We start from the raw sequence: 14,083 nt of genomic DNA on the forward strand, positions 1-14,083 counted from the left end.
AACTTAGTTCTCTATTTCTTATTCTTAACTAAACCTAGGATTCTGATAATGGGAAGTAGAGAGCATGCAAAGCCTTTATACACTCTTTGAAAGCAAGGCAAGTCAGTTTTTCTTGTCTGCCTTGGAAAGCTTTTGCAGGAATACTCTAGGAATTGGCATGCCTCATTGGCATCCTCTCATGCCTTAGAGAGGAGAGTGCTTTATAGATCACACATCCCCCAGTTTGATCCTCACATCATCGTGACTCTTCCTGCATGCAGAATTCACAACGCCAGGGAGCGTGCAGGGGTGTCACATTTATTGCATGGATGAAAACATGGATTAACAAAAGGAACCTGCTTCCATTGAGAAAAACACAAAACTGCACAGACATCTCAAAAATAAAGACGTAGCCTGTGATGTAATTGTACTATATTTTGGCTTTAGTGATCCAGATAATAGGCAGGAATGTTTTCCGGTTGGTTCAGTCACTCCTCATCATGTGGCAGGACACATTTCCACTTCAGTCTGGAGATGCAGGATTTAAACCCCAGAAATGCACATTAAATCCATCAATACAGCAATAATTAAATGTGTTAGGCATTCCATCAGTATCAAGAGTGCTTCAAAGAGAGAACTCCTTTAAGAGGCTGAATTAAATGCTTCCCAAACGTATCTTGTGTACCAGCTTCCCAGTGCATACATATAGATGAATGCTTTCTAATCCCATAAAGAATCTAAACAGTCCCAGTCACGAACTCCACTTCTTAGTTACATATGAAAAATAAATTGTACCCTTGCTTTCAGGAAAGCTTATCTTTTGGATATTAAAAAAAAAGATGCAAATAACTGTATGAGTTATGCTGAACTAAAAATCAATTGCATTGGATCTCTCTGTGTCAGAGATTAGTTTTGACCCATTAAAATCTTAATTCTAATATAGATTCACCATTTTGCTGTATTTTTCAAAACAGCGAGTTTTTTGTATAACAAGAGTGACACATTGCTAGGTAAATGGACACAAAGGTGGACCGAAAACTGTCTGAGCTACTGGCCTTGAGGTGGTGTGACCAGCAGCATGAAGCACGGGGACACCACAGGACAACGGTGGTGTCCTGGGCTGCCTGAGACAGTGTGGTGCCAGCAGGTCCAGGCAAGGAATCCTTCCCCTCTAATTAGCACTATCAATGCCACACTCGGAGTGCTGCCCCTGCAGTGCTGCACCCAGTGCTGGGCATGGTGCTGCAGAACACAGCCAACCCCACCTGCAAAACTGGAAAACACAGACAAGCTGTCACTTAAGAACATGTGCATGGGGACAGTGCAGGGAAACGCAAGGGGATACCAAGAAAAAGATGACATGAACCAGGAGATCCAGCCACTGGGGCCATGAATCGGAAGTTATGCTTCAGGTTTCACAGAGGGTGCCTGGTAGGGGCACCTTCCTCTGCCCCTAGCTGTGGGGGAACGTACAGCTACCTGTGAGACTACTACAGGGTGCAAGCTGGGGCTAGGTGTGCTTCATTATCCTTAGGTCAGGATGCACAAAGGATTTGTCTGCCTGAGTTAAATCGATTGGTGTTTCCTTTCTCATGTATGTAGCAGCGGTGTCTCAGTAGACACATCTACATGTATGCCACCACTTCTGTTAAAGGATATTTACTGTGCTCTTGAGGACCCTTGTGAGGACCCTTGGGGAGACTCGGGGGTCAATTGCTGGTCTGACCAGAAGCCCAGTGACAACCTGACTGGCAAACCATGACACCTACATGTTACACAAGGTGGCCAGAATACTTTTGAAAAGAAACGAGGTGACTGTAGCAGAGGTAGATGCACGATGACTGGCAGACTTGGTGAATATGTAAGTTTTCCAAACAAAGCAAGACATTAAATACATCTTGACAGTGCTAGACATATTTTCCAAGTGTGCCTGGACCACTGATCTAAAAGGTAAACTGGGTTCAATATAATCATGGTTTTAAAACAATCTGTAGCAGGGGACACATGCCTCAAATTGCAGACTAAACAGGGAAAATAATTTTTGAAACAACCTTTAAACAGTTAAAGTATCTTTCTGCTCTGTGAAGGTGTCTCAGATCCCCCAGGTACTGCCAGATGACACTGGATATTTATCTGTAGGTAACTAAATTCTATCTGTATGGAATAACTCAAGTGCCTGAAGTTGGACATCTAGTGGCATTTCAGATATCTTAGGGTATCCTGCCTGTCCCAAGATGCCACTTCACAGATCTCCCATAGATCACATGGCAGCTCTGTGTAGGCATCTCAGACATCAGTTTTGAAGCTCCTCCCCACATTTTGTGGGTTCTTCTTAGGTGTGTGCTGATTTTGGATGTCTTATCACACCCTTCAGGAATGACTGTGATTAATCTCTCTCTCTCTTGTCCAACCTCTGTGAGTCACCGGGATTTAGTCATTGTTTCTATTTCAGAGCTGACACCCATAGGTGTCAGCCACACATGCCATTTTAATAGCCCTTCTCCTGATCGTGTTTTGCTCTTATGCATTCACATTTGCTCTCCATCCATATAAAAATATTTGTAATACAATTTTCAATAGCCCGAGATTTCTGAGCTTCTATATTCTAATGCATTGTAGGCACAATGGTACCTTCTGGAAAAATTATCACCTTTCAGCATTCATAGCTTTTCTTTCCAAAAGGCTCCAAGCTTTAGTATTTCAACAATAAATTACGGTTAAATTCCCACTTCCTCAAAATTACAAATGCAAATTAGAATCCAACGCTATACAATCACTTTGCCTAAAAAATGTAGTCTGATACAATCTTCACATTTTAACTCTCTATTTTATTGGATTCTGGTGAGCTTTCTGGTGTGCTTAGCTACTTGCTCAACATCCATCATTCACCTTATGTTTTATCTAAGAAAAACTGGGAAAAAAAATGAGAAGGTGGGGAAGAAACACTTTCCATTGACAGGACAGTCAGAAACCTGCTGAGTGGTGCAAAAAAAATATTTATTTCACTTCTAAATATGAGTTGCCATAATACTCTGTTATTGACTGTCATACTGGCCATTTATCACAGACTACCTCAATGGCTAATCAGAATATTATTGGTTATAATAGAGATGTCAGTTGACATCAGATAAAGATCTTGATCCAGGTTCTTTATGCAGCATTTATAGTTGGAAGCAGCTGCTGATTTTCTCCTGATAGCAGTATAGTGATCAATGCCAAATAGCCAATATGAAGTTAAGTTCCACAGACCCCTTTTATGAGAAAGTCAGGATGCTGAAAAGAAAATTGAGCTATAGAAGAATCATACAGGCATTTTTATTTCTTACTAATAAGAAGAAAATAATTTTCTGCATATGGTTCCACCACAGATCATGCTTCATACAATGCTGAACGCTGGAACAACTTCTAATCAACAGAAGGTTTTTATCTTCATCTTACATTCTGCTAGTAGCAGCTGGAGAAAATACATTTCATAGGAAGAAAAAAATAAACTACTTGAATACTTTGTCACCAGACCATTAAACTAATTCTGAAAGTAGTTCTGTAACTATTAGAACAGTCATGAAAATTTGCTGATAAAAGTGTAAGAATGTAAGATTTCAAAGACAGACTAAATCACCGAAGAGCATCTTTTTCAGGCATTTTTATTGGTTAGAATTGTTGACATCCACTTCTAGTTATTACAGAGTTCACATGAAGGTAAAATAAATATATATTGTGAATGCATTCTGTATGATCTTACATGTCCCTAGCACTTCCCATGCAGCCTGGAAGAAACTTTAGGAAACCCTGTTAGACAGATAAGAAAATTCCATGCTGCAGAATTGCAATTTCTTAACAAAATCTTATGAATCAGGTACTCAGGTAAAAGACAATGTTGTCCCAAGGTAGATATACCAGTATGAGAAAATTAATGTAATACATCTAGTTTCCACTGTGCCTTTGGCTCCTGCCCTGTCTTTCCTGCATCCCTGAGGAAGGGCTTAGTATTTGGTTAATGTGGTGGGCTCACCTTATCTTGGTGCCAGGCACCCACGCAGCTGCTTTCTCACTCCCCTTCCTCAACAGGGCAGGGGAGAGAAATAAGATGGGAAAACAAAACAAAACAATAATGACAACAAACAAACAAAACAAAACAAACACCACCACCACCACCAACAACAACAACAAAACTTGTGGTAATGGTAAAGATGGCGAGATCACTTACCAATTAATATCGCTATTGTTATAGCCCTGTTAAAATCCCCTGCTCAGTTTCCATCACACTTCATAGTGTACTTTAGTGTCAAAGTGTACTTTATGGACAAGTACATGTTGTAATTATACCGATAGTTTCACCTGTTGAGAGAAACTTCTCCAGCTGTTTCATACATTTATTGCTGGACTTGGGATTGAGTTTTTTAATGCAGAAGCTGATGGCATTTCCAAGCTCAAATCTTGTCACGGTAGGATGTCTCATTATTTGAAATGATACGAGTACAGGAATTCATTCTTCTGACAACCTCCGATATGCTTTTGTAAGTGCTAAATTCCAGCCTAAGGAGATGTCAAATCACAATGAAGAGAGGCTTGCCTAGAGAAAATAATTCATGTTTTACAATAATTCAAATTCAAAACCACCAGCACATGCATATTAAAGCAAAACATTTTTAAATATATAGAGAAATCAAGGTTGCCTTGGCCTTAATTTTGTAAATTGTTAGAAAAATGAAGCTGGGAAATAAGTAAAGTTGACACTATGCAATGTTCTGCAGTGTTTTAAGGCGAAGGGCTTATTTTCTACCTCTTTAACCTCACTGCATAATCATTTTCTTTTGGATTTAACTTCTCTTCACCTAAAATGTTACCTGTTAGAATAAATTCACAAAAAAATGCCGAATGCTTCCTTGGTGTCTTTACTCTCTTCCTTGGTCACTTTTGACGTTAAAGGTGTCGAGAAGCTTAGGTGTGCTCAGTGTGTCCTGGAAGGCGGCTGGAAGCATCCGACACACAACGGGCTGCCCAGGGAGGTGATGGAGTCACCGTCCCTGGGGGTGTTCAAGGAAAGGTCGGACGTGGTGCTTGGGGACATGGTTCAGTGGGTGACATTGGCGGTAGGGGGATAGTTGGACCAAATGATCTTGGAGGGCTTTTGGAACCCTAATGATTCTATGACACGGAGGCCTCGGGGCGCCGGCAGGGTTCCAGGAGGCTCCTGGGCTGTGCCGGGCTGTGCCGAGCCGTGCCCTCAGAAGCCGTGCGGTGCCGTGCGGTGCCGGCAGGTGTCGCCGCCCGGCTCCGCGGCTCGGGGGCGGGGAGCGGCGGCCCGGCGCCGTCAGAGAGCCGCTGCTCGGCGCGGGGCGACGGCGGCTGCGGTGCGGGGCCGTGCGGGGCCATGGAGCCGCAGGCACGGGGTGAGTCCGGCCGGCAGCGGGACAGCGGGGACAGCGGGCGGGGGGGAGGCTCGGCCCGGTGCCGGGGGAGCTCAGCCCGGAGCCGCGGTCCCCACGGGGGAAGGCAGGCAGCGAGCAGCTCCTTTGGGGACTGCGGCTCTTGGGTACTCAGAGCAGCCGCTCTTCCCTCTGCGGGTGAAACTGATCAGAGGAGAAAGTTTTCCTGCCAGGTTTGAGTGAGGGGTGGGTCGGACGGAGGTGTGCTGCCTGCACAGATCTCGTTCTCCTCGAGGTCTCGGTTGTGTTTTCTGAAGAGCCCTTTGGCTTCGTCGCGCGTGTCCGCAAGCCCACAGCACTAAACAGGTGGTGGAACAAATGTTTCCTTAAAAGCAGGATGCTTGGAAACTGCGTTATCTCATCTGTAAAATAAATAGGGGGAAAAAGGAAGGGGGGAGACATCTGTCTACTGAAATTAAGTGTCAAGGCATTCTTCCAGGATAGGTAAAAAAACTGCATTAAACAAAAACAAAGGAGGCAAATGGGTATGCTGTTGTACATGAAGGTTTCCCATTGGGAAGGTGCAGCTCCTGATGCTGGGGAAGGAGAAGGGCTTTCTGGCTAAAGCAGGCTGTATGTGCCATCCTCGTGGCTACATTGGCAGAATAAATAGATGTGTTGCTCGGTTCCTGGTGGTTCTAGAAGTCAGCATAAACATTGTAGCGAAAGGCTGTTATCTAAACCAAATGCATCTGTGCAGACAGCAGCGGGAGATCCTGTTCTTTAAGCAGGAGCTTCGCATGGTAAAAGTTCTGCTCATTTCTTGTTTTGTAGAGTTGGTAGAAAATGCTATATGATTCCAAATAGCCAGATAGGGGTATATACTCATTTGAATTGCCTTTCCCTGACTAATAAGTATGTAAGTAAATATGTTAGAATCATAGAATCAGGGGATTGGAACTAGGTGATCTTGGAGGTCCCTTCCAACCCCAGCCATTCTATGATTATGGTTGGAAAAGTCCTTCAAGATCATCTGGTCCAACCAGCCCCCTACCACCACTGTCACCCACTAAACCTAAGCACCACATCCAACCTTTCCTTAAACACCCCCAGGGACAGTGATTCCACCACCTCCCTGGGCAACCCGTCCCAATGCCCAACTGCTCTTTCTGAGAAGAAATTTATTTTAATATCCAACCTGAAATGTTCTTACTTGTGTTAGTATTCTTAATATTCTTAGTATGTGTTAAGAATTCAAGCCAATAAATGTGTCTTGCTAATCTATGTTTTGGTCAGTAGCTCTGTTACTGCCACAGGAAGGTCTTTGTCTTTAATAACTTCATATGAATGAGTATCTGTTGGCTAATAAGAGAATATAAAAGCATTTTGTGTTGCTGGGCTTCATCTAGTTAGAGATTCTTAATTCCCAGTGCAGGATTTTTTTCCTCCTTTTTTTTTTTTTTGTTGGTAATCTTCAACTTAGTTTTAGTTGACAGTTGACAGAAAGGTGAATACAGGACTTTTCAAGGCTATGCAGTCAGTTCTTCTCACTTCTTAAGTCACTTTTTTTCTTCTATTTCTCAACTCTTTGTTTTATTCCTGCAGTTTCTCAGAACAGTCTTCCATTACTTAAAAAAAAATAATTATAATCTTTCTTTGATACACTAGCTGCACAAGCTAAGAGTTTTGTAGTAGGTATTTGCAAGTCAGCAAGTTTCTGTTCCAAAATGTCCTTTTTTCCTTGTAGACTCAATTCAGCTCATGCTACTGCAGTTACGGAGCCTTTTGGCAAAAAGAGTTTAATATATATGTCTCTAATGCAGTTGAATTCAATGAAGTACATCTAAGCACCAGGCAGAAATCTGAATTTTTCAATTCCACTATGCCATTTGCAGACCACAGTTATGGGAGGTTACTAGCAAAACAGTAGCATTTTGCTTTGGAAAAAACAACAACAACAACAAACAAACAAACAAACAAACAAAAAACGTTGAATTCAAGTAGCTGCTTAAGCAGCTGGAGAAATATTTATACATTTTAATGAGTTTATGAATTACTTCTAAAGAACCTTCAAATACCCACAGAGAAATGAATCCTGAATAGTTTGTTCCAGTGTGCTCCGCTGGGGGATTGCATTGCAATTGAAAAGACAAAATAAAATCTATACATTTGAAAGCACTGCTAAATTGCTCCTATTTAGCATTTTGAAGGCTTTCTTCAAAAGGACTTTTCTAAATAATTCTGTTTGTGCCATTTTATATCCTCCTGAAGGGAGGCCATGCCTGGGTAGATCAACTTCATGTTCAGGAAATATGAAATATGGATTTCTTCAGAACAGGAAAATATGTTTTGTCAGAATTTTTACATACTGGCATGAACCAGCCTTATAAATCTTACTCCAACTGTGTGGGGGGAAAAAAAGTATTATTCCATGTAACTGAGTCAAGGTACTGCATAGAGGTCACAGCAACTATCAGGAGGTTGTGTGGTGCAAGGCACAGAACGTTTGCCTATGGTCCAAAGATTGTGAAAGTTAAATGCTCTGATACTGAGCTGAAAGAAATAGAGAGGTTTCATGGACTGAAATGGAATTACTGTTATACTTAAATGTATTAAATATGTCTTGCAGCATTTGATGCCAGCTAGGTAAGACAGACTACCAGGTGGAGCATATTAGTAATTAATGTTAAAATTATTTTCTAAAGAAATAACCATACCTTCTGTGTGAACAAATTCACACATAATAAACATAAATTGTACTTTACGTAAGTTGTACCTCTAAGCCTCTGGCTGCTTTTCTTACATCACTTTTTCCTCTGAATGGTCCTTGGAGCTTGGTGATCCTGGGAATGTCAGCTATACTTAGGTACATGCTAAAAAATCAGTAACAATTTATTTGTTTTTCTTCTGGCTATCACGCATTTTTAAAGAGAAAACTTTGGAAGTCAGAAGAGCAGTGCTTCTGTCTGAGAGACAGGAAGATCAGAACTGTGTATTTGCATCTCTTGATACTTGTACTGCTTCATGTCTAGATTAACTGACTATCCTGTGTTGTCCTGCTTTCTAGGTTAAAATTGTAAATGTCCTCTAATTATGATAATACCAGGGATGTTTTTGTCTGTCCTTTTTCAGAGGATTCAATGTTACTCAACACACTGAAGCTTTGCTCTTAATACTTTTCTCTCCTTTTGCATTGCTTCTCTTTTTTTTTTTTTTGTATCCAGCTATAGTCTTACGTCCTGTCATACCCCTCTCGTGTCCTCTCTTGACTCAAACACTGATGAAGCTTTGAGGTGCAGCTTTCTGCTCTTTGCCCTTCTACCTACTCAATATCCTTGCAGCTGTTGCGGTTAAATCTCTGGCAAAACCTGGTCAAATGATAAAATCTTGTATGAAGTACATAACATGCACAGCTCAACTGGGAACTTGCAACAAGGAAGACAGGTAATAGCTCCATTGAAAGACGTAAGAAAACTGCAGCTAAATTTCCTTTTCAGTTTCCTCCAAGCTTGCAATTTATTCTACCGTATAGGTGTTCTTTCCCACCGCTGAAATGTATTTGCCTATCCTTGACAAGGCATCTCCCTGTCCTAGGAACTCTTCTTACAGCTGTTCTTGGCACATCCACTGCCACTAGTTGCGTATTTTAGCCATAGTGGTGTGCCCATCTAGAGTAATATACATTACCCATAAAGTACTGGGGTGAGAGCTGTAGTAAGTTTAAAAGTTAGACTCATCCTCATTGAGTCCTATGTCTCATAAGCCTGTAGCACTGCATTGTTTTCCTCTGCTGATGCAGCTGATGTGTTCCACCTGTGGTCCTCAGGCCAGTCACATCTGGCACATGAGGTTACAGGGCAGGACAGGCAGTACCTGGGCATATGCCCTTTGTCTGGAGCTTATGATCAGAACAAAGTTTTTAGAGTCTGCAGCGTTAGCACCGTGCCCTTACCCTGTCATACTGGCACATGCCATCACACAGTCTGATGGTGTTAGCCTGGTATGGTGTACAAGACTCCCCGGGACAGGGCATTGGCAACTTGGTCAGCATTCTTTTTCCCTCTTGCTCCTAAACAGAATCACAGAATCATTAGGGTTGGAAAAGACCTCAAAGATCATCTGGTCCAACCATTACCCTACTAGCTCTACCAAGGAGCATTGACTTTTGTTCTGTGTTAACCTTTCTTGCTGGCTTGGGGCTGATTTACTGCAGAATAAAATCCCTCTACTCTGTGAAGTCCATCAGCGTATAGGTTTATCAGTGTTGATACATGAGCTGAGGCAAGGGGAACCTCAGTTTTCTTGCCCAGCAGCAGCTGCTAGTTCCTTCTGTTGGGAGCAATGCGTTTACATTCCCCACCTACCTTTAGAAGGGTTGGGCGTGCCTGCCTCTGAGGCTTCAGCATCAAATCTGTTAACCAGGAGTTTGTGCTATCTCCTTGCTGCCTCTGGAACTCATCATTGCCTAGTTTTGGAAAGCAGGAGAGAGGATGTACAAAAAGGTCAGGAGGATATTGGGATAATTGGACTGGCCAGTGATAACCTGTATATATGACTGCTTGGTGGAAGTCTCAGCTGCTGTCTTAATAAGATGGCTTGACGATGAGGTCGAGTGAAAACGATAGGGCTGTAAGTTACAGTGAGATTCTTAAATATTTAATGAGAGTGCCCAGAGCTTGAGATAATTGATCTTCTATCATTCATCCATTTTTATGCTAAATGGAGGGGAATGCATGGAATGATTTATCAGAAATAACAGATTTTAATCAAATAAATGTCTGAAATAAAATGCAGTGCTGCTATTTTACCCTTTTGAACCTGTACTACTTGCAGCTTAACGACACTTGTCACAAGAAGAGATTCTGTTCGCTGAGGCTGAGAAAAGCTGAGTGATTTCATGCTATGCAAGAGAACTGAGAATAGAACAACGGTGGGATTTGGAAAAGAAAAAAAGATACCTCCTCTAAAATCCCTGGCCAATCTTATGAGGCATTGTAACCTTGTCACTTTTACAATGATGAAGATATAAAATTCAGAATATAGAAAACCAAACATATCAGACCCCAAAACAAGTTTTTAAATGCTTGCTCATTTTTTTTTCTCCTATATTTTTTTTATTTTCACTGGACTGCTGATACGAGTCCTACTATGAGGCAGCTCAAGTACAGTCTGAGTCTACTTTCTGTCAGTCTTCTCAAATGCATTTGTGGAGAGATTAGTTTGTTAATGGTATTCTGATGCGCCTTGCTGGCTTGTCCAGTACAGTACAGGAAAGTGTGGAGGTTTTGAGGAGCTGTGCTTAGGGCACGTGTTGCTTGAAGCTCAAGGATGTAGCACAAGTTTGTCAGAAGACTACAGAGTGGTTGAAGTATATTTTGTATGGACATATTTAGGAATATAGATGCGGTTCAGTAGTTTGTTCTGGGGTAATCCTGAAATTTGGTTTTAGAAAAACTATAGTCAGCTTTTGTTTCAGAAAGTGTTTTAAGGGTAAAATTAGATCTTTCTTACTAATCAGAAAATACCTCTTGGAGTAATACGTAAGTACTAAACCTGGGCAGGCTAATTTTGTCTGGCATTATTTTTATCTTGTAGAAACACAGTTACAATGCCATATTTTAGAAATGGGGTCTACTGTAGTCATACTGTTGCTCTTTAAAGTATTTTCACTGCAGCATTCTCTAAACCCCTAACATACTAGAAATGGTGAGAGGGAACTGAAAAATCTGGGTTCTAATATAAGACATTGCATCGACCTTCTCCAAAATCTTGGGCACATTAGTTGATTTGTTTGATTTACTTGCCTGGACATCTTTGATATCCATGGATCAAAGTCATATTATAATATTTGGGTAGGCTATCATTACTTTTCTGAATCCAAGTATGGTTTACTGTTACAGGTAGATAACTGTAAAAGACATGGTAACTTGGCAAGTGCCTGTGCTGCACTTTAGCATTAAATCTACTTCTCTCTAATGTCATCTCTCATTCCCTTTTTCTTTTGATTTGTAAAACGTAGCTGAATATTCGCAGTGAGGATCTTTCTACAAATGATATGAAAATGCAAAATAAATGCAAAGAGCTGGACATGCGTGAAGTAACAGTGCCCCAAGTACAGTCTTTATGATGATGATAAAGGTCTTACACTGGGTCTCCCGTTCTCCCTCTTCTGCTTGTCACATTTTACTTGCTTGCAGGACTTAAACCATCTGGATAATAATAAATGTTTCTGAAATGCTGTTCTTGTTAATTACCTTTGTGTAGGTTTTCTTGTACTTCTTGATCTTCTTTCACTTATTCCAGTAACAAGGTGTTGTTTGTTTGTTTGTTTGTTTGTTTAATAATGGCACAGCAAAATGAATGATCCGCTACTGGATCCCCTTTATGTTAAGCAAACCATAAAGTTCCCACTGTAAACAGTTGTATAAAATACTAGTTTTGGACTTCTCTCCACAGTATCTGTCAGGGAGTATTTTTACTTAAGGCTGGTTGCTGAAAGACATGTAATTTCTGAAGCTGAGAGCCAGGGCTTTTACAACAGCTAAATAAGAATAATACAGTAGTAACATTAATAAATGCAGGTTTACAGAAATAAGGGAAAGGCATGGTTAAATGTGTGTGTCCTGTGACCAGATATAATAGCTTCTGTCGTTTAGTCCAGCTAATGGGCTAACAGATGGTTAGGAACTGCCTAGTCGGGGATCCAGTTCTTATGCAATTTTTACATCTTTGTGTTTTAGTCACAGAAGGAGAATCGGGGGAAGCTCAGCTAAGCAGGTAGTGGGTAACTCAGATGTAGCTCAAATACCTTGTGTCACATCCAGAAAAGGGAAGGTGACAGCATGCCTTGAGCAGTTGGCTCTTTCTGAAGCAAGGAGGGCTGTCAGGACAAAGTGTTTGCTTCTGTTTTTAGTGTTGTGTTTGGTTTTGTTTTTAATGGTTTTTGTTTGTTCTATTTTTATTTTTTTTTGTAAAGTTGCTCTGCTGTCACCATTAATATACCTTATCATGCCATCATCTTTGCTGTCCATCAAGAACCTACTCATTAAAGTGTTTTAAAGCAGTACAGTACTTAAAATCTGTAAAGGAAAACAGTCACTCTAGCTTAGTTCTAGAGGCAAAACTGGACTTTTAACATTTTTGTAAGTTAATAGAATTTAAAGTAATTTTAACAACAATAGATTCCTCAAAATGCAAACTCATGATTTGGCATTTAGTGTGACACAAAAACTGAAGGCTCTAGTGGAGCTTTTAGCAGAGAGATATAAAATTACACCGGAAACCTTGATACATATACTTATTTATGCAAGAATATTATTTTATTGATCTGGTGTTGGTTTACCCAGTAAAAAGTGTTTGTTCAAAATGTTTTTGTAGCAGGCAGTGCAATTGTAATTTATTTTCACATGCTTTCTTGCTGAGAGGACTACTTTTGTTTGCTGGTAAGTGAAATTATTATTTGCTTTCCCAGGCCCCCGGGGACCAGATCTTGCCAATACTATTTCTTCCTCTTTTAAGAGCTATCCTTTCTGTTTTCTCTTTTCATTTGTATGGCCTGACTTCTGCCTTGGTTTTGCTTTAACTTGTGAAACACTGTTCCTCTTTAGCCATCCAAACATACGTTGTCTCTTTCTTTAGTAACTGTGCCTCATTGTAAAGATACATTAATAGTTGCCAGTTACTAATTTATAAATCACAAGTAAAGTATGAAAACATGGTAAAAACTACATATCGGATGGATTTAAAAGTCTGTATGATTTATATTCTGTAAATGTTTATAAATGGTGTCTGAAGGGAGCTGATGCTTTCCATGTTTGCTTCTTCAGGAAAAATGTAGGTGGGTCTGTGCTTACCTGTTTATTCAGGTGTTCTGTGTTCACCAGTTTGTTCCCTGGACAATTGCCTTGTCACCTGGGTGAAACTAAGGTGGTGGATGCTTGTGGTTACAAAAGGGTTATTCATAACCTTCTTAAAGTTTTACAATACTTTTTCATAATTTCCTTGGAATAGTTGCTTTCAGTATGTTGTAGGTGAATTTGCTAATAATTTGTGCTGATGTTGCTTTAAGCATTTTAGGAGCTTGTCTAATTCCTCTTTCTATGTTTAACACTTTAATTAAATGTTATTAACTCCACTGAGTAGATCTCAGGTCAGTCACTCTAGGGAAAGCCAACAGATTTTTAGAGGATGACTAGTTCTTTCTTTACTGGGTTGGTACATGGTAAATTTTAATTAAAAAGTGATCAGAGAGAGTTGTATTTAAACACAAGCAGACTTTCCTTAGAGAAGAATAAAATGTATGTACATTGCAGAGTTAGAGTGGCAATTATGCCAGGAACAGAAGATTATCTTCTGTTCAAAGTATTTTAATAGGCAGATGGCAGCTATTAACTTATTATTGTGGGAGGAAGGAATCAAAGTCATAATCAGGGAGAATGATGTTTGCCATGTAATTAAACTATCTAACTGGTGCTGTACACTATTATGTGCCTCTGAGCATACTGAAGAACCAGTGAAACCATGTAGTCTTGAAGGAGTAGGTCCTTCAGTCATGTTGGGGGTCAGATTGTGCAGAAACATTGATTAAAGGGGGGAAAAAATGATGGTGAAGAAGGAACAATTACTTGAATAGCCTGATTTAATAATAATAATAATAATAATAATAATAATAATTAAAAGTCTGCTGAATGTTGTTATTCCTATAAACTAATTCATGGTTCAGTTTAGAAGATTTA

General features: G+C 40.3%; 1 protein-coding gene across 1 annotated transcript in view; it reads left to right on the forward strand.

The window, feature by feature from the left end:
• Nucleotides 1-5,328: 5,328 nt before the first annotated feature.
• TPD52L1 (TPD52 like 1) overlaps nucleotides 5,329-14,083 on the forward strand; it is a 55,198-nt gene continuing 46,443 nt past the window's right edge. Inside the window, exon 1 of the mRNA XM_082755715.1 lies at nucleotides 5,329-5,372. Coding sequence (XP_082611841.1) covers nucleotides 5,354-5,372 — 19 coding nt within the window. The 5' untranslated portion in view covers nucleotides 5,329-5,353. The remainder of the gene's footprint in view (nucleotides 5,373-14,083) is intronic.

This window comes from Aythya marila (genome assembly GCF_965140915.1).
Source record: "Aythya marila genome assembly, chromosome: 3".
Taxonomy (NCBI): domain Eukaryota; kingdom Metazoa; phylum Chordata; class Aves; order Anseriformes; family Anatidae; genus Aythya; species Aythya marila.